Source organism: Zonotrichia albicollis, chromosome 16 (assembly GCF_047830755.1).
Source record: "Zonotrichia albicollis isolate bZonAlb1 chromosome 16, bZonAlb1.hap1, whole genome shotgun sequence".
NCBI lineage: Eukaryota > Metazoa > Chordata > Aves > Passeriformes > Passerellidae > Zonotrichia > Zonotrichia albicollis.
In genome coordinates this window covers 35306-55961 of record NC_133834.1, presented here as the reverse complement: position 1 = coordinate 55961, position 20656 = coordinate 35306, and the positions used below count along the sequence as shown (strand labels likewise).

General features: G+C 42.0%; 2 protein-coding genes across 7 annotated transcripts in view; one reads left to right on the top strand and one right to left on the bottom strand.

Moving 5' to 3' along the window:
* Window positions 1-943: 943 nt before the first annotated feature.
* On the bottom strand, window positions 944-5187 carry TSR3 (TSR3 ribosome maturation factor). Its single transcript, XM_074553280.1, has 6 exons — window positions 4864-5187; window positions 4557-4773; window positions 3553-3746; window positions 2590-2763; window positions 1184-1247; window positions 944-1107 (listed from the first exon to the last, which is right to left on the bottom strand). The coding sequence occupies exons 1-6, from the start codon at window positions 5099-5101 to the stop codon at window positions 975-977; spliced, it is 1020 nt and encodes a 339-aa protein (XP_074409381.1). The 5' UTR covers window positions 5102-5187; the 3' UTR covers window positions 944-974.
* Window positions 4896-20656, top strand: part of GNPTG (N-acetylglucosamine-1-phosphate transferase subunit gamma) — a 42179-nt gene continuing 26418 nt past the window's right edge. For 4 of the 6 annotated variants that reach the window (XM_074553284.1, XM_074553282.1, XM_074553283.1 and 1 more), the window contains exons 1-11: window positions 4936-5051; window positions 5130-5187; window positions 5465-5532; window positions 7657-7711; window positions 7819-7902; window positions 8949-9042; window positions 10329-10443; window positions 11007-11089; window positions 11335-11463; window positions 12837-12918; window positions 14022-18676. In XM_074553284.1, the coding sequence (XP_074409385.1) occupies window positions 5009-5051; window positions 5130-5187; window positions 5465-5532; window positions 7657-7711; window positions 7819-7902; window positions 8949-9042; window positions 10329-10443; window positions 11007-11089; window positions 11335-11463; window positions 12837-12918; window positions 14022-14146 (936 nt within the window). In that variant the 5' untranslated portion in view covers window positions 4936-5008 and the 3' untranslated portion in view covers window positions 14147-18676. Of the gene's footprint in view, window positions 5052-5129; window positions 5188-5464; window positions 5533-7656; window positions 7712-7818; window positions 7903-8948; window positions 9043-10328; window positions 10444-11006; window positions 11090-11334; window positions 11464-12836; window positions 12919-14021; window positions 18677-20656 lie in introns of all 6 variants that reach the window. The other 2 variants (XM_074553286.1, XM_074553285.1) reach the window with 2 other exon arrangements.

Genomic DNA, 20656 nt, shown 5'->3' with positions numbered 1-20656 from the left:
GCCCTTAGTATTTAATCCCTCTAGTAGTAGAGGGACAAGAGGAGAAAGTCCTGTGATGTGAAGAACTTTGAGTTGTGAAGGTGAATCTACAAATTGTCCTTGGTATCTCCAATTCTACTGAATGATCACTAAAGTTTAGGTTTCAGTTGGGTGCCTGAAACTCCAAAGAGTATTCTATTTAAATATATAGAAAACAACTGCTAACAGCTCATTTTCACTATACAAACTGGCAAGCGCTGGGAAAAGTGACCTGAGATACTAGTGCTGGTATGGGTGTATCACAAAGCTTTAAGGGCCAGACAATGTTTATTTCTGACTTGGTACAGTGCCACTTTGAGTGATGAAAATGCACAGAGATAGCACTGATGAACCTGTGATGTGAAATTTCATAGTACAGTTCTGAGTATGAAGTGCCAAAAACACTTGTTGTTGCTTAGGACTGTATCTAAATAACTAAAATGAACAATTAAAGTTCCTGAAAAGACATACTGAAATGTTAAAGCAGTTCCAAGAAGTGTTTTTTCCTTTCAGGCTTAGCTCAGTTTATTCTAAATAGATGAAGTAGTTGAAATACATATGGCAGATTCAAGCCTGCAAAAAGTCAAGAGACTCCCTATGTGGCAGGTACAATGAACAGGCCAATAGCATGTTCTCCAATTGAAATACAGACCAGAAGCTAAGAAAGTTTACCTAATACACTGTTAGTTTAATAATGAAGTTTATAATAAACCACTTTCCAGACACATCAATTAGAATACTGGGTTATTTTTTCACTTGTAACTAAACTTCAAACTCCTTACAAAATAATTTAATGTTCCATACTTACCTAAAAATTTAATAACCTAGAGCCTAAAAACACCTCGTGCCTAAAAATATCTACAAACCTGCATAGAGACTGAGGTTTGCTAAGCATCAAATTACAGGTCAACAAGACACACTCAAGTAGTCGCAAAAAAATTTCTTTATACAAGATGTTACAACTCTTTGGGATTACTGGGGATTTTTATGTCTTCTGGATTGCTCTCATCAATGCTTTCGCTGCTCTCAGTGGCATCATCTGAATTGCTTACACTGTCCTCCTCAGAGTCTTCTTTCCTTGGTGCTAGACTGGAAACATTTTTCAAGATTATAAAAGCAAAATAACATAGTAAGTAAAACTATGGTTTAAATTAAATTTCATTACCCTGAGGAATTGACTGGCCTGTTGGGATTAGAAACTTCTTTTTCTAGGTCAACATCAAATGGATCTGGAAAAAGAAGATGAAAAAAGCATTTTCTTAATGGTCTTCCTTCATTTTCATAGATTAATGGCAGAGAGGGGAAGGCACAGAAAGGCTAGTTCACGTCTCTCTTAAGTTTACCATAGTTGTTAGAGGAGAAACTGGGGGAGATGAGAAAATAACCCAAGTCCTGCCTGCCCAGTTTAGGCTTTTCACTGTTTTCCCTCACCCCCTGCAAGGGGTCCTGTAGATCTTTAGAGGTGGTCAGATTGTATAAGTAGGTTTCTGAGGCTTTGGGTAAGAAAACACTGATTAAGTTCTAAAATGGCTGTCTAGTTAGCTGATGTCCACTGAGAAGTGAATTACAGCTGTCCAGATTTAGCTCTTGCTGAGTTAAGGGTAGGGCTGGGCTTACTTTGGCTGAAGTAGCTGGGAAGAACTGTCAGAAAAGTCAAACAAGTCTTGGTTCTGCAGTTCCAGAAAATACATAGGATTGTAGGTGGAAGTGTGCTTTAAGTGGCATAGCCATATTGCCTCTTAAGAGCTGTCTTCAGTTTAGTGTACCTAGTTAGGCTTCCACCAGGAGGATGGTTTAATTCAGTATTATGGCAACGAGATCAAAGTTTAGAGCAAGTGAATGCTATTGACCATCTTCTTGCAGTATGAGCCATACCTATTTTAAGGGCTTAATCACCATGAAAGGAAAATGTTAATTAGGATAATCCCTTTTCATATGTTCTTGATTATTTGCCTTTCTTTGTGCTGTCTTGAATGAGACCAAGCACTCAGCTGAATATAGCCTGAAATACTGGGATTGCAGTAAATTACTGGAAGACTTTGTGAATAAACTACTTGTACTTATTATAAATTATTTTAATTCTCTTAAAAGATCTGATTTTAAACATCTTGATTGAGAACTACATAAATATGTCTATTAAAAGTCCTTCTTAGATTTATGTGTAACTAACTTGGTGTCTGACTGTATGCGTATATTTCTTTCATAGTTCCTTCTCAATTACTAGTCTTTTTACTCATACTCTGTTTTTAACATCTGTATAGAAAACAAGGAAGCATTGTATTTTCTTTTTGCTCCTAAGTTTCCATTTTGGTTAGCTGAATAAGGGTAACTGCTTTACGGTTCAGCTGTGAATACTCCATGCATTAAATTGCTTTAGTCATTTCCACCCTACTTGACTTGAAAAAAATGGGCTAACAGGTACACTTAGCACAGTATAAAGATAGAACAACACATATCAGCAAAGCACTTATCTTCCACCTTGCTAATATTTTTATGGGATTTAAGGAAAATACTGTAAAGAAAACTAGTTAGAAAAAGGGCACGTGTAGTGTTTCTCTGTTTGTCTCTTACCTACTTCTTCGTCTTTTTCTTCTTGGACACAGGCTAAGAAGTCCTTCTCAATGATTAGCATATCGTCCTGGCAATGACAGGCTGCATATTTTTCCAAGAGATTTTCGTTCAGGTCAAGAAATGCCTTACCCCATTTAAATTTCCTTAGAAGAATGGTGGCTAGATCTGGGAATCCTAAAACAGAAAATAATTTATTAGTTTTCTTCTTTACTGTGAGATTTCACTTGACTTACATGTTTCTAGTTAAGGATGTGCATTCATGTCAATACAATAGAAAGCTGTTTGCCAGTGTTTCTTTCAGTGTTCGGGGATTAAAACTTCTGGAAAAACTACAAATATTTCCAAATTTCAGTTTAACTTGAAACATAGAACTGAATCCAAGAGCCGTTCATAGCCTTCTAGCAAGTGCTACATAAAAGTATTTTGGACAGGTAATGAATGATTCAAGCAGTATCTCCCTCAGCCCTTCAGTACAAGATCAATTGTACCATACAGTATTTTCAGAAGATAAGATTTGTCTGCAGTATGGTAGAGCATTTCTTTTATCAAAGTTCCGTGATGAGTCTGAAAAACATCACAAGAGAGGGCAATTTATTTTGTTCTTACCCAGACTTCGCCCTATTAACAGCCAGCTGCTACCTCTCATTAAGGCAATCTTGCCTAAGCATTTGTGTTCTTTCTTTTTTTTTTTTAACGGCTTTTCTAACATTATGCGCTATCCAGATAAAATGAGGATTATCAGTTTGTGTCCCATTCAGTAGCTGACATGAATACCACACGGATACCTCAGTGCAACTGGTAACACGCATCTGGAGGAAAGCTAGATAATCTGATCCAAAAGTCAAGAAAGTGACGACCCATATGACAACATTACAGTTTGTTTTGTTGCAGACCATGTCTTCTGTTTGATTAAGAATGTAGCAATTGCTAGCACCATACTTGCCATCAGACAATTGAGCCTACCAACAATGCAAAATGCTGCAGCAAAAGCTTCCACACAGGACAGCTTGCATGGCCGACCGTAGTTTACAGGATTTGCAGCCACCAAGTAAGGCAGCAACCGCGGATGACTCCCCCTCATTCTGTTAAAGGGAGTTTCTTCTAATTTGGCCCATGAGCAATCTATGACTGCAATTCCACTCTGAGCAATGACACGCCTGAAAAAAAGAAATGTCACTGTATTTGAAAAATTGTTACCATTATACTGATGAAGTGAGAATTCCAATTGCTGCTTTATGTTGGCAACAAACTTGCATACATCCCCTGGTTTTTTTAATCAAACCCCATACGCTTTACAATAACCTCTAACAGACTCAATGAGAAAGAATAGTAGCATGGTTTTCCTCCAAACATACAAATTGCAAAAAAAGGTTTACCCATGTGTTTCAAAATGAAATGTGATTAATTCTAGGTTTAAAAATGTGACAGAAGTGTGATGAATAATAATGTTCACACCTTCAACTACACTTTCAACTACAGTTCTGATTAAGGTTCTCTGCTAGCTTCTCTCTGCTTCTAAAGACAAATCTTTTCTCTGATACGTGTATCTTTATAAAAATTCTGCTGGCACATTGTGTTAACACATTGTGTTGTCTACCGAAGAACTTAAATATAGCATGATAAAAGACACAGCAGGTACACGGCTGTGCTCTGACGAAATTAACCTACAAGACGTGCACTTGGATTTTTCATTGGGAACTACAGATGCTTTTCTCATCTGATACCAGCTGTGTAAAACTATTAAGCTGATTTGATAAAACGACTCTGTTTCTCATGTTCAGGCATCAGTGTAACGTAATAAGAAGGTCAATTTTATTCCATAAGAGTTTCAGCCATGTATCACTGGTTAAAATGCTCTCTTTAATACAACATCAGTACGGTATTCGAACGAAGTGCTCTCCCTCACAGTCTGCAGCTCCCCCACTTCCCTCGCCGCCGGGTTTTGCCAACAGGCACCGAGGCCCCACCTGTCAGCCGGAGAGACGTACTCCGTAGCCAGCGGACTCAGGACGACGCCCGGGAATCTCTGGCGGAGGCGCAGGGTTCGCAGCAACCCCTTCCGGGCGAGTTTTCTCCCGGTGCATTTCTTGGGATCGCAGTGTCCGAGCTCCCACATGGCAAGGGGGCAGGGGAATTTGGCCTCCCGGGCGCCCCCATCCGCGGCCCTCTCGCGGTCCAGGCAAGCTGAAAACAGCAGGTGTATATCAATGCCCAACGGTGACGGGGCACAGCTCGGCAGGACCCGCCTGCCCTCGCCCGCGTCGCTTCACGCACCTGTCAGCGCGGCCTCCGCTTCCGCCGCGAAAGTCTCGAGGCTGCGAGTCCCGCGCCGGCCCCCGCGCCGGCCGCGCTCCATGGCCGCGCTCAGCAGAAACACCGCCCCTGGCGTTACGCACTTCCGCTTCCCGCGGAGCAGGCGATGGCGGCTCGGGTGCTGCTTGCGGCGCTGAGCGCCGCGCTGGGTGGGTACGGGGGCCGCGGCGCGGGCGGGCGCGCCGATCCCTTCGCCCATCCCGCCGCTCCCAACTGCTCTCTCCTAGCAGGTCTCTTCGCCTCGGCGGGAAAAATGAAGATCGTGGAGGAGCCGAATACGTTCGGGTACGTGGCCGCCTGCTCTCCGGGTCTTCCCGTGATCCACCTTCACTCGACGGGTTCGGGTCTGTTTGTCGACGGGTTCGGGTCTGTTTGCCGTCGTGCACGCTCTAGCCCGTTTCTTCCAATGGGGATGGGGGGCCGGGCCGGGCCGCTCCCGCAGACCCCGCTGTTGTCCCGCGGGCAGCGGCCGTCGGTGTTGAGACACACAGGTAGGGGAGGATGTATGGACGCCCAGATGCACAACTCAGCCTTAAACGTTTAACTTTCCTTCTTTTGAAAGGTTGAATAACCCATTCTTGCCTCAAACAAATAGGCTGCAGCCAAAGATGTCCCCGTCTGCAGTATCAGGTATATGCAACCGTTACCTTTTTTTTTTTTTTTTTGGTGCCGTTTTCATTATTTAGCAACAGTTGTTTGCAGTGCAAGTAGTCTGTTTCGACTTTATGTATAGAAAACCGAATTTCGCGTGTAGTTCTTTAAGCATCATGGAAATTAAGCACGGGCAAATATATTTCATTGTGCTCCTGAAGGATTAAAATGTATATTAACTTCACTGGTGGTTCCAGGTCTCGATGCTGTTAATATTTTTTTTGTGATGGGACTGTGCATACGTTTTATTCTGTGTTTTTCTAGCCTGTAACAGATCCTTTTGACCCATAGTACACACTCTTTTTTTCTTGACACAATCCTCAACGTCATTGAGATTATCATATAAAAGTCATCCTGTGGTCTGGTAGTACTTACTATCCAAAAATAGTTTTAGAAAAGAAGTCCTAAGAGTAGTCTTGGAACCAGTCAGAGTGGCTCATATGCAGAGTTTCATATGCAGCCTCCGTGTTGCAACATAAATGCACCCCTTAAGCAAAATGGACAGGAATGTACGAAATTCTAGGCCATCTCTAGAGGAGAGCAGATAAACACTGAAGGCAAAGACTAAGCAAAAGGGAGTAATTCTTGTCTCTCTGCTAACCTTAGGCAGAAATTTAAACCTTGTTGAGATTCAAGAAAGGCATTTTGGTATGACGACATTGAATGTGATTATGCTTAATGTTTCTTGTCACATTTTATAAACTCAAGTGTATAATTCTGCATGTACTGCATGTGAAATGTGATATAGTTAGAAATGGGATTAGTAATAGAATGCTGAATGGTAACATGCCAAAAGTAGTAGGAAAAAAGGACAGCGCACCAGAAATCCTTCTTTCTTTGTTGTGGGATCTTACATGTAGCCAAAAATTGGGAGTGTGCATGGAACCCTGTCTTGCACGATTATTTCTTTAGCATGGAAACCATCCTTTTTCTTTTCTTCTACAAAACAGTTGGGGTAATAATTCTGGTAGTTTCTCTTCTACAGCATCTGCCCTGGAAAGGGAGACATGAGTTTAATGCATTCCTTACGGACACATTCACATCTGCTGTTTTTCATTTGCGGGGAGAGCATGCTAATCACTGAGGCACAGATTTCATGTAGTAGAGGAGCAAACCCTTTGGCCAAGCCCATCTCTAGAATGAAACGCAAGATCATGCAGTCAGAAGAATACTTGGGAAAGAGGACCAGCCTGTATCCCAATATCCCTGTATCCCAGTAGTTAAAGCATTCCGGAGGGCGTGTCTCTGGTAGTCTTTTCTTTGTTTGTACAATTGATTGTCTAGATTCTTGGAAAAAGTACCTACAGTAATCCTGACAGTGGGGAATTAGCGTCCAGGATGGGGTTTTACTTTATTTGCTTTGTTATTTCTTTTCTTCTTTCCTTATTAATATTTAGTAATTCCAAGGTAAATTTCCACATACGAGAGATACTGAAGTACTTCTCTAGCACGTAGTTCAGAACTTTTCTCCCTCTTTTTAACGACAAGTTTCCAGTCTTAGATTTCCTTGGCAACAAGCCTTGTAGTCAATACAAAAAGAACAGAATTGCATCTGCTGACCTGTCTGACGGCAGAAGTTTTATCTTGTTGAATGTTACCTGGATCAGACCATGAAGGCAAATGGAAAAAAAAAATCCAGTTTGAGAATCTCAGTGAAACTTTAATATGGAGCACTGTCAACATTTTGACCAAATGAGCTTTGCTAGTATAAACTTTCAGAGTTTGGATGAATTTGGAGACAGATGCCAAGCAAGAGTTTCAGTGATTTCAACATTAGATTTTGGCAAGATCTGCACTGATGACTTCTTTTATGGACCTCACCTCCAAATGTTTTATTTTTACACAGGTTTCTCATTTTTGTTGTCAAATTAAGCTTATCTATTTCACTGGGTAGTGAGAATGAACAGCATTAAAGAACGTGATGCAATACAGTATCGTGCTAGTGAGAACTTACAGTAATTCATATGAAAGATAAAAATTTCCTTATGTACAGCAGAAAATTAATTTGTCACGTAGTCCTCACAATTTTGTCACCACAGTAGCTTGCTTAAATTTAACCAAAACATTCTTTTTCCTTTATGTCATCTCTTGTGATGTTTTTAGGCCCTGCACATCTCTTTAGGCTTGCTGGCAAGTGTTTCAGTTTTGTGGAATCCACGTGAGTAATGGATTTGGATATTTGTTTATATACTTACTGGGAATAAACTATTATTTATTCCAATCTGAAGCATTTCTTATTTTCTGTTTCTTTTCTCTCCTTTTAAGGTACAAGTATGAGTTTTGTCCTTTCCATAATGTCACTCAGCATGAGCAAACTTTTCGATGGAATGCGTATAGTGGGATTTTAGGGTGAGGCACTTAGACTTTTTATGTTTTAGCTATGTTGTCAGCAGGCCACTTCATAGATTGTAAAAATGAGGCTGTTTTAAAACTAAGATTCTTGCATTGGTCAGTTTAGATCATGGTAGTTCCCAATGCACTATACTTAAATATACCCTGTCTTGAAAAATTCAGGGTTTTTTTTTTTAGTTGATAAATACTAACCTCCTATTTTTGCTGGAGACTGATTAATAACCCCTGCCAACTGCAAGTGGGATATGTTCATGTGAAAAATTCAATAATGTCTAACTACAGCTTATATTAACACAGATTTCATGGCCATTAACTATTTGCAGTTTGGGTTAAGTACAAATATTACAAAATGAAAAGGAGTGCTTTATGCCTAATGGTAGTTAAACAATATAAAAAGTTATAAAATGCTCAATGTATAACCAAAAAAAAGTATCCCAAAGTATTTAAAAATACCCTGGATCATAATACCACCAAATCATAATACCTAAAATAAATCTTAGTATAAACCAGACCATTGCTTTTCTAGGTATTTTGAATATAGATATCTCTTTTTCTCCTTTGTGCAAAACAGTAAGCGGGTATGTGAGGAAACTGTACATCACCATGCTGAGGGTATCATTTGCTTTAGGACTAGCAGAAGTAGACTAGCGTTTGTAGGTGCTCTCATCAGCACTAAAAATCCTGCAATCAAACTGAGTTGCACAGGGTACTTAGCCTCATGGACTTCGTTGTGGGATTGATCTATAAACTTTATTTTACTAGACTTAAACACAGATTTCTAACTGCAAATGGTTTCCAAACTGAAATTGGATCCAAAACTGTGCTCTCAAAAAGTGCTCTTGATGTGTCCTATATAGCTACATGGATAACAAACTACACGGCTTACAAGGTGTTGGCTGTAGGAAGTGGAAATCCTGAGACAACAGAAATTAAGTATATACACTTAAATTGAACATGGTATAAGGGTATTCTTGGTTTTCTTCCTGAGGGTTCATCTTTTTCTGTCCAGTAACTTAAAACAAATTAGTGTCCTCTTTTTTCAGAATCTGGCATGAATGGGAAATTGACAATAACACATTTGTTGGAATGTGGATGAGGGAAGGAGACTCCTGTGAAACTAAGAGCAGACAGACAAAGGTAAAATAACTTAAACTATGCTAATTCAGACAGCATGACTCTGCAAACACTTGTGAGACTACAAACTGAAACATTCCTACACTGAAGAAGTCATCATTTAAGCTGTGATAGAAAACATAAAGATGAATTCCTTCAGTGACTGTGTGAATGACTGGAGGAGGAAAGCTAGAATCAGGATAAAATTTTGAGGATATTTACCTATGTATTCTCATTGGTTACTTACAACTCATTTTTTCCTTGAAAGAGTTGTATAATTATTACCTTAGAAATACAGTACAGTGCTTTTTAATGTGTGTCAGGCAAAATAAAGAGAAAGAGCTCTTTGCAGAATTCAAGATGCCAGCCTATTAAAAACATCCAGGAAAAAGGAGGGAAAAGAATTCGGCAGTTAACAGTAGCATGCTGAGAAGCTATGGTGTTAGAACAAGCACTAGGGACATTTCAAGAAAGACTTTGAGGTGATGGAGCATGTCTAGAGAAAGGCACTGGAGCTGTGGAAGGGTCTGGAGCACAAGTCTGATGAGTAGCACCTTTCAACCAGCATTCCCACGTCTTTTTCCACCAGGCAGCTTTCCAGCTATTCTTGCCCAAGCCTGGAGCAGCGCACGGGGTTGTTATGATCGAAGTGCATTACCCAGCACTTCACCTTGTTGAATTTCTTGCAATTTGCTGCCAACTTGGCTGCCATATCCTGGCCATGGTGAAAATGTTACACTCTAGTGGAGGTGCCTGCTTAACATCTTTATTTCCCATAGAAACTGCAGAAAGAATTCATATTCTTGTATGACCTTTGATATTGTGATTGAATTTTTCACTGGCATTTCCTTTTGAAGACAAAAAATGTTGGTGCTGCAAATCTAAAGATGAAAACAATTCTCTGCAGTCTGGATGTGTCTTATATTCTGAAATTAGCACACTGGTCAGAAATAAAATTTAAGAAGATTGTGCTTATGTTAAACGAGATTCTTAAGGTGTCCTATTCACTGTCCTTTTTACTCTCATTCTGCTGAAAATATAGTACTTAGTAGTCCAAGGAACAATGGTTGGTGGGGAGAATCATTTCCCATTAGACAAAACAGTTTTCACATTTGATAAAATAAATGGATTATGTGCTTGCTATGATGCTTTTTCTTTTTTTTTTTTTTTTAATTTAAAAAGGCGCTGGAAGCTTTGACATGACAATATGTACAGAAATGCATCTACTAGCATTGGAACACAGCAAATAGATCAGCGATGGTGTTTCATGTAGACATTTTTTGCTCATCTTTGTTTTTCCTGATGTTTAGGTTCATCTTGCTTGTGGAAAGAGCAATAAATTGGCTTATGTGTCTGAGCCAAGTACTTGTGTTTACTCTCTGACATTTGAGACTCCTCTCGTGTGCCATCCTCACTCACTTTTAGGTAAAATTTAAAAAAAAATTCTTTGTGGAATAGCTAGCATATACACTGTCTTCAGAGTGTCCATTTTTAGGTTGAGTTAGTACCTTAGTATAAATTAGTATTAAATGTTAACATATTATATGAAGTGATTTTTAAAATGCCAGTCATTATAACACCTAGGTATTTCTCAACTAATTTTTTTTTTGGGGATTAAATTTTTTTTTTGTCATTGTTAGTGTAGACCCAGTGAATTACTTTTATTTTTCCTTTCCTTGGACTGTAGGAATAAGCTCTGTAGTATCTGCCAATTTACTTAAATTACAAAAAAGCTCCATTAGAATTACGTTGACCAAAGGAATATTAGTCCCTGGATCTGGAAATAAGAAAAATTTCTGGTCATTCTCCAGAAACTTTAAATGCGTGAAGTGCAATTTAAGCGTAAGCCCAGCTCTTGAAAGCAGTGGAGACTGTGTACTGTAAAGAAACATTGAGTTCTTTAATATTCTTGCGTGATACTAGAGGAGGAATTAACTAATGCAGGATAGTGCTCCTGGTTCTTATGTGGTTTGACTTCCATTTTTCAGTTTATCCAACTCTGACTGAAGCACTGCAGAGGAAGTGGGACGAAGCAGAGCAGCTACTGTACGATGAACTAATAACCGACCAGGTTTATTGATTCTTCCAACTCTATGTGGTAAAAAAAAATATTACTGTCAAATAGCCAAACCTGGCTTCTGTATGTAGTTTCTCCTTTATTTATTCTGCAGTATGCAAATAGGAATTTTTGTGTTCTGTAACTGCTATATGAAACGGTAATGAAGCTGGAGGACACGGAATGGCCAGTGCAAACTGCAAGCAGAGATGAGAGTTGAATAGATTGATCTGTCACCTTTTGGAAACTTTCTTTTCTAGGGTTACAAAAAAATTCTGAAAGAGATTTTTGAGGAAGCAGGACTTCTAAAAGCAACAGAAGAAAATGAAGTTGAAAAACAGAGTAAGAAAATAACTCTGGAATTTGAAACAGTGGAAAAGTGCAGTAAGGTATAGAGCATTATGTTTACAATGTGGAATTGCCACCTTGGTGTTCAGCTGAATCTCTTAATGGAGTTATCTTTTCTGGTTTCAATATGTGACAGCCTGCATGTAGTGTGATTCGGTATCTTTATTATAGGCCCTAAGTCAAAAACAAACCAGCAAAAATGAATGGCCAGTAAGAAGATAGGGGTTATGAAGGAATTGGTGTATGCGCTTGGGTTATGAACACCCTGTAGGTACTCTTTCTGGGGAATATCAGTCTGGAGACAGGAAGAAATTACTAGTGAAGATAAATGTGTAACCAATCTCAAGAATGTTGACACTTTTAATTCTCTCTGTGGATAATTATCTCTGTGGATAATTACCCAGACTTGTGGAAGAATGCATTGGCTGTTGCACAAGTAAAAGGCAGAATGGCTGTATTTATTTCTGAATGACTCTTGTGTATGTGAACAGTTCTTCTACAACAGAATTGGAATGGGGAAAATAGAGGCAGAAGGCGTGCTCAGCCTAAAAGAGCACAACCTGACCATCAGAAAAAGAGCATGGATGAGAATTTATTTATTACAATACAGAGAGGCAGTTGCTATTTTCTTTTTATTTGCAAAAGGTAGCAAAGACAAAACACCACGTAGTAATTAATGAATATAATCAAATAAAACCATGGTTAAGGTGAATATACTTCAATGTAAAGATCACCGTTTTGATCTCATAAGAGCTGGAACAGTCACATGATTATTTGTTCACTCATTATCAATACAGTATTTTATAATTTCTATTTCTTTTTCTGGCTTCATCATAGCTTAATTGACATAAATTGGCTGGTTTGGTAAACACTTAATCTTAAATACTTATTCTTTTGCTCTGTCTTTACTTAAACATCAAAACACAGCAAAAAATAGGGGCTTCTCTGAGATTTCAGGGACATACTTTGAATCTCAATGGAACTAAGCAATCCCTGTCTGTAAGGTAACAGAAACTGCTGAGAGCAAGAACATGAAGTTACTAGGCCAAGAGTTGAAGAATGTACAAATTTCCAGATGGCAGAATTACAATAATTATAAAATAAGGGTAGTCCTGAGGCAAACTTAAGATTTGTTCTGTGATAAAATGCTACTTACAAGACAGATTTGAAATAGTTACAGAAAGCATTTCTAATTTTTACTCTTGGGCTTGAAAAAAGCTGGTTCCTCTTTTGGCAACACAGACATGTATCTTTTTCTAAAATCTGCTCTATGTTCCTGAAACAAGCATTTTAAGTTCTTCAAAGCCGAGAGATGTAACAGCTGTGCAGAGAGGCATTTTTTTCCTAAAAGCTCCCAATCTAGGTATGTATTTGAAAAGTGGAAGGGCTATTTTTAATGTATTTTCTTTCTTAGGAATACAAGCAACTTTCTGAAGAAATAAAAAAACTTAGAGTTTTATTAGGTCAGCATGGTATTGCATACAAAGGAAATCTTGGTGAGTTTTTTTGGTATGATTCTTTTTCATTGTTGTCTGCTCAGAATGTGAATACCTTAATGCTGTTTTCAGTCACAATAACAGTTAAAGAATCTGGCATATCTGGAGGTAAAATTCAGTAGACAGTTTTTAATAAGTACTTGGATTTTGATTCCTGTCCACAAGGACTTACTTTGTCCTTAAAATATCTGTTGATGACTTGAAATTCTAGCTTTATAGAAAAATTTTGACTGCTGTTGTAACTGAAATTTGTCTCCCGTCCTTAAGGTGCCAGTTCAAAAGGAAACTGATATTACATCATTAATAGAACAGAGGTGTCTGTTAAGTAACTCCACTTCTGTATTTTAACCACAAGGCTTGATTTCTTTTATAACACTTGAAGTTTTCTCTGTATCTTTTTGGATTGTTTTTTTCCCTTTTTGAAGTTGCCTGTTTCTTTTTTCCCCTCTCTTTGATTTTTGTTAGGTAAGTACCATACCACATGCAGTTTTTAGTAGAAGAGACTGGTGCTGGCTGTGAAGGGGCATGGCTTATCTGGATTAATTCCAGATAAGTTGTTTTTTGATTTTTTTTTTGGAGAGGTTTGTTTGGTTTTCTGTTTGTTTGTTTGTTTTTACTTATTCCTGCCGGACCATCACGCCCTTTATTACATGAACTATTTGTCAAAGGAGAATTTAATGTCCAGGAATACATGTATATACATAAATACATATATCTTTTTCTTTTACAGTTATATGTTCAGAATTGGCACTTCAACAAAACAAAGAACCTTTGAGCTACTTAAATTAGCTTAAAATTATTGACAAAATATTTTTTTCTTTTTGCTTTGAGAAACTTTTCTGGGAAAAAACTTATACAAAAATTTTGTAGAACATGTTATCTGCACGTTTAAACTATTAGCAGTGTAATTTGCACAGTATTTCTACCTGTTTGGTAGTATTGCAGTTGTTCTTTTAATTATTGCAGATTAGCACGCTATAATCAAAAGTCGAATTCAGTTCACTGTAAATGACTTCAAAATTATTTAGTGAGTTCTGTGACAAAAATGTTTTGGTGTTTAAAAGCCAGAATAACTGATGTCATATTAAAACTAAATTTTACAGCTGGAAATTCCAGTGTTGAGTATGTAAGGCACCAACTGGCAACTGCAGTGGCATCAGTTCTTAATGGGTCAAAGGATGATGAGCACCTCCATGGCGATACAGGAATGTGGAATTACACTCTGTGAAGAAACTTGGATGGTACCTAATGTAAATTAAACTGAACACATATTATGCCACAAAGATGATTTGCCTTCTTGTGAGTATTCTTGACTTTGTTTCAATTTGTGCCCTAAAGCAAACACATTGTAGTAGAGTGAGGGCACACCATTATGAGAACAGTTAGCTTGTTTCTGACAACATTTGTAACACTTCTTTGGTATGACCAGTATTTGACACGAACTTAAAGATTCTCTGCGCCTAGTCCCAGCTTTTGCTATTTTTATTGATCAAGTGTGGTAGAAGTTGGAGTGAATATAAACCAGCTCAAGACCAGTGCTGCAAGGTGTTTTAAGAAAGGTACTAAATACAGTATTAAGAACATGCTATTTCATCTATATGCTAAAAAGATTTCTGGACACACTTTAGCGGAAAAAGAAACGTTTTCTGCCACAGCAGCGCAGACCATACCACTACACCAATTCGTGTTCAAAGGTCGATGTCGTCTTTGGCTGTCAGGTTAAATGGAAGTTGGTCAGAATATGGCAGAAAGGTGCAATGAAATCACTGAGTTGTGACAAAAGCATAGTTATAGTAATACCTGGCAATTCTGTGTATGTAATACAGAATAAAATGGACTCCTCCAACACAACCTGTGAAAGCGTTCACGTCGGCATTGGTGAACGCCGAGCACGCCATCTGCGGTCACTGTGCTGCCTCCTGTGGTGCCATTTGGGGGCCCCCCCCGGCCCAGAGTCCTGTCGCCCTTGCCCTCACGGCGGCAGCTGTGTTGAGCCGCAGCCCAACCCACCGAGCCCTCGCACTTCAGCTCACGTAAAGTGGGGGATGATCCGGGCGCTGGGTCACTGGCGGTGAGGAGCGGGCCGGGGCCGGGATGGCTATCCCACCTCATGAGATAAAAGAATTGTGAAAAGCAATAAGGGACAGTGGTATCTGCTCCCCATAATTTAAGCAACTGCTAAAAAGTACCCTGGAAGGACATACACTCACACCAAATGACTGTAAAAATCTTGCTAGTAAAATTCTCACAGACTCACAATATATGATATGGGAACTCAAATGGAAAAGACTGCTTACAAGGGTACTAGCCACTTATAGACAAAGTACTGATGCAGACCTTCATACCCTTGTCATGTCTAAGATGACTGGTGACCCTCCTGATGATCAGAATGATAATCAAGTGAATTTACCCAAAACAGCGTTAGATGACATTCAAGAGATGGCTCGCAGAGCCTTTTTCCAAATTTAGCCTGCAGGAAGTTTTGAAAAAGCCTATAATCTGATTAGCCAAGACTTGTCTGAACCATTTAGCACATTTGTGGACCAGGTAATCCAAGCAGCAGAAAGACAATGTGGCGATGATACAGCTCGCCCAATAATGATACGGGACATTACTGAAAATAATGCCAATGCCGAATGTAAAAGAGTTATCAAAGCCCTAGGCAAAGAAAAACCCACAGTGCCTGAAATTATTGATGTGTGTAACAACATTGAGAGTCCACAGCAAGTAACAATTATCCAGGCAAAAGAACTCGGAAAAACTCTAGGAGAAAAAATTGAAAGGGCTTTTACAGCTCAAACAGCGCAAGCAGCTGCACAGGCAGCACAAAGAGAAGCTTTACCTGTAAATCAACCAAATATGAATGTCTGCGTTGCTTTAGCCAGGTCTGCAGGCTCCGATACCATCTGTCTATCTGACACAAGCCCTGACAAACCTTTTTCAACCTGTCTAGTTGGAGTACCTTTCCTGAAAGGTTTTGATAATGTTACTCCTGATAAATATTGACGATATGATGATCAGCATGTATCTCCAACTCCCAGCCAGAAACACCAAAGTTATATTGATAATTCTAAAGCTGATAAATATGGTCTTCAAGAGGTAGAAATCCTAGGCTCATTAGCTATGGATACTTGTTACTTCTTTCATTTCCTAGGAGAAGACAGCCCTCATTTAAACATTATCCCATATCACACAGCTTATAGCAGTATGACTTCTTGATGCAATCAAACTAAGCTTCTTATGTATGACACACCTTGTGCAGATCATTTTAACAAACTTCCAATTCGATTCCCTAGAGGAATCTGGCTTATCTGTGGAGACAGGGCCTGGCAAGGTATACCCTCAAAAATAGATGGTGGCCCTTGTGCCTTGGGACAACTTAAAATAACTGCTCCTAGTGTCAAAGAGACAAAGTCAAAAAGAAAAGCAGAAAGATTAGATCCTCCTGGGGACATCAATATGAAAGCAACTGTGATAGCAATTTTCACTCTTGGAACTCTGGAAAATCAGTTGTTGCAAGCATTTTTCTACCTCAGTGGGGTTCCTCAGCTGCATTGACACATTTAAACAAGTTAGGGTGTTGGCTCAGCAGAGAAGTAAATACCACCTCTACTACAATCAGTGATTTGTTGACAGATGAAGAAGCAGTCAGACATGCCATTTTACAAAACAGAGCTGCCATTGATTTTCTTTTACTAGCACACGGGCATGGTTGTGAAGATTTTGAAGGATTATGTTGTATGAACTTATCTGATCATTCTGCTTCCATTCATAAACAGCTACAGAACCTAAAGGCTTTAGCTAACCAAATTACAATAGGTGGCCTATCTTGGCTAGACAGTTTGTTTGATGGTCAGAGCTTTTGCACCTTGCCTAAAGGAACTCTGTAAAATAGGCTTGATTGTTCTAATAGTAATAATTGTAGTTTTAGTAGCAGCACCCTGTATACTTCAGCATGTACAAAGAATTATGAGTAAAACAGTGTCTAATATGTTAGTTGTTCATCAGAATGGGGGAGATGTTGGGGAAGATGAAACAGGAAAGCCTTATAAATATGATTGCCGGGCAAAAGATTTTGAGACTATAGAAACTAAAAGCGAGATTGAAATGGAAGCAAGCTTTGAGATCCCTTAGTTACTGAACAACAGGAAAACAACGGTGTGGCCGACTGAAGGTAATCCCCTTTACATGAAACAACACTCTCTGCCGGCAGACAGCTCCAAGGGTCCGAGCAGACCCTACCAGCTTGGCAGAAGGGGTCCAAAGAGGAGTTTTTAGGGTTTAAGATGTAACACAGCGCGGACAGAGTCGATAAATCTTCCTGGATACTTATGCTTTGGTTTTGTCACTGTTATCTTACCACTTAGTAGGGCCAGTCCTCAGATACAAGAAACACAATAACTGCTTTACACCATTCTCTGAGTTAGTTACATAGAAGTATTTTAGTTTCTATTTTAACATTTTGCTAAAGCCTACGATATATTTATCACACTACTATTCATATGAAATACACAGTGCATACATAAACTGGCATATTACACTATTCAAGGCAGTTAAAAGTAAGTGCAAATTGTACCATATCAAAATACTTGTGATGCAAAAAGCTAATCTATGAATGGGAAAGCCAAGATTGTTTTATCATCTATAACAAACGACCACTGTGGGGAAGAAGGAGGGTGAGCAGCGGGCCCGCATCAGGCGGAGGGCGGGCAGGGGGACGCGGGCACTTAACTTTGGCCAGGGTGCTGATCTCGGCCAGTCGGGGCAGGCCAAGTCCGCGCAGAAGCGGAAGCACTGCGGGAGAAGAGGCACCCAAGCCCGCAGCGGGCTCTGCACGCCCACCCCACTCGCCGCTGCCGAGCCCCCTCCTCACCATGTCGCCGCCGCTCCCTAGTTCGTGCTGCTGCCGCAGAGTCCGTCTTTGCGACCCGGAACCACTCCCGGGCTACACTTCTCTCCGCCCCCTGCCCCGAGTGCCCAAGGGAGCGCTCCGGTAGGGGCTCTGCGGGGGTCTTTTCGCCCAGGGGGACCTGAGCACGAGAGAGGGCCGGAGAAGAGGACGGGGGTTTCGCGAGCGGGACCCCCGGCGCCTGCGAGCCCTTCGGGCAGCCCGAACTCCGCCCCACGCTCCCAGGGGCCGCAGCCTGACGGCTCCCAAGCCTGCCAATCACGGCCCGCCTTTCTCCGTCCGCCCTGTCCAATCACAGCCGCTCTTTCAATCCGGAAGCGGTCCCGCCAATCTCAGCCCGCTCAATCGCGGCCCGGCCCCTCAGACTGGCCCCGCTCGCCCGTACGCCTGAGGCGCCGCTCCCGCCACCGCCGCTTTGGCAGCCGGCGGAACTGTATCCCCGCTGCCTCGGCAGGCCCTGTGGGGGCCGGCAAGGGCGGCCGGGAGCTTCCAGTTCAGGTCCTGGTCGGGATCAGGTTCTGGTCCAGGGAAACGGGCAGGCAGCGGGGAGCGGGCGGACGCGGCCACAGCAATGGCGGCGGCGGGAGCAGCGCTTGAGGGGACCGCGGGGAGTCACAGAGCCCAGCGCGTCGGAAATGGGCGGGCTGGGATTGGTGGAGCCGGCAGGCGCTGCCTCGGGTTGTGATTGGCTGGCTGATCCGCCCGTGGGGCATAAATAGCGTGCGTTGGGGCGGCAATGGCGTCAGTTCGGCGGTGAAGCTGGGAGCGACGGGAGCTGCGGATGCGCGATCTGAGGTGCGGCGCTGCGCCAGGACGGGACCCCCGCGGCAGCTGATCCGGGGAGCGCCGGTGAGCACGGACGCGACGCCTGCGGTAGTATCTGGGGGCCGGCCGTGTCCAGTTCTTTCTGCCGCGCCCTGCGTGGCTCGGGTAGCCGGCGGCTGGTGTGGGGCCTGAAGGGGCGCGGGGGCGGGGGAGGACCGCCTACTGTCACTGGGGGCTGGGAAGTAGCCGTTTCACGGTTTCTGGATTTAAAGATATGTTCAGAATACGAGGAATAAAGCTTGCTTTTTGCATTTTTATTACTTTATTTTGTTTTTACTTGTAGTGGGTTTTTTTCTTTCTTGTGTTATTTTATTATTGCTCATTTTATTACATCTTTTTGGTTTGATTTGTTTTCTTTACTGGATATCACATGTTTATTCGGTAAGGGTTGTGGGACTGGAGCTGGAACACCAGTTGTGAGAGCAGTGGGGACATAAAACCCCAGGGTGTGGAATAATGACTTTGGCATGAGTCAGGCCCAAAACAATGTGGAGTAGTGGAAATGATGGGGCTAGATAAATGCCATGGGAGGAAGGCATGGAGCTGCAGCACAGGGCCTGCAGGTTATGCCTGGGGGTTCCCAGCCCCTGCCCTGTGGTACCAACGAGGGGCTGAGGGTGTGGGGGCTCAGAGGGTTCTAGGGCCCAAGAACCAGCCCAAGGGTGCGTTTTGGGATCGGGGAGCAGGAGTTCAGTGGCTATTGCCAGCCCCTGGAGCTGCCTGAGGGGAGGTGAGGGGGCCTTTGTGCAGGTGCTGGGCTGAGAGCCAGGGTGAGGGGGAAGGTGAATGTTGAGCTTCAGGCCTCCAGTGTCCCCAGAGTTGGGATGCCACTGGGGTGGGTGGGTGGGTGGATGGGACAGCTTCTAGAGATATTGAAATTGAAATGATGGCAGTAACTGATTTGTGACCTTATCAACAGCCCCAAGGTGCAGTGAGAAGCATGAGCAGCTTTTAGCTGCAGCCAGTAGGAAGCTGAGGAGCTGGAGCTGAGGCAGCAGAGCTGAAGGAGACAGAAATATGGTAGGGTTTGGGGTAAAACCCCTGTGGGGCTGGGATAAGGATTGTGGAGCGGGGAGGTGAAATGCATGGTTGGAATTGAAATTGCTGCAAGGACTGTGATCTGAGCTCAAGAACTAGAGCTAAAACAAAGATCCTGTCCTAAGTAGCAGAAGTAGTATTGTGTGGCACTACTGTGAAGATGTTGAGCAGGAAGGGCAAGAGAAGAGCTGGCAGTTAAATAAAGCTTTTATGGAACTAGAGCTGGGGATGGGAGGGGGACTGAAATACTGCAGAAATAGTCACGGCAACAAGGGACACTCACTGTGGATCTGAGGACTAAGCACAGAATGGGACACAGCTGGAAGAGGAGAGCAGGCAGTAAAATAAAGCTTGTGGGTCAAGAGCTGAAAGAGTTGAAATCACTGGGCCTGGACTTGTCATCATTGCGGGACGGGAATTGCGCCTTAACCCATCACAGCAGCCTTAGGGCCGGTAAAGAGACGGTAATGTTCTTGCGCTGAGATCACTCTAGGCGTGTGACATGGATGCAAGGGCTGGGTATTGCGACTAATAGTAGAACGGGATGTGTGGAGTGGGAACAGGGGGCTGCAAGCTTGCGCCTGAAAATCCCGTTGATGGTAGAATATTGCCTGCGACTGTGATGGCACCTCTTGGGGTGCAGCTGAAATCACTGTGGGGCTGGGAAGTGGACTGCGGGGCTGGCACTTTGAATGAAAATGGCAAAGGCACTAGACCTGTGAACGGTACTCTGGGCATCCAGGAGAACTAATGCAGGGGTTGGCAAAGTGACTGGGGACTGCTGGGTGGGAGCTACAATCACTGCAGGGCTAGGATATGGATGGTGGGGTGGGCTTCCAGAGGCTCGTGCGGGAGCTGAATTGTTGCCGAGTTGGGGCCAAGAGCCAGATGCTGCCATTTGAAGCTGAAGAAACAGAGCTGGAGCTGGAAGAAGAGAGCTGGCAGTAAAATAAAGCTTGTGGGTCA

Bases quoted from the DNA above. Each gene is read 5' to 3' on its own strand.
- TSR3 (XM_074553280.1), bottom strand. From the start codon at position 5,101: ATGGGCGAAGGGATCGGCGCGCCCGCCCGCGCCGCGGCCCCCGTACCC. The intron at 3,747-4,556 runs GTGGGGCCTCGG...TCTTTTTTTCAG, and splicing joins TACGTCTCTCCGGCTGACAG to GCGTGTCATTGCTCAGAGTG. The intron at 1,248-2,589 runs GTAAGAGACAAA...TTCTTTTTCCAG, and splicing joins AGAAAAAGACGAAGAAGTAG to ATCCATTTGATGTTGACCTA.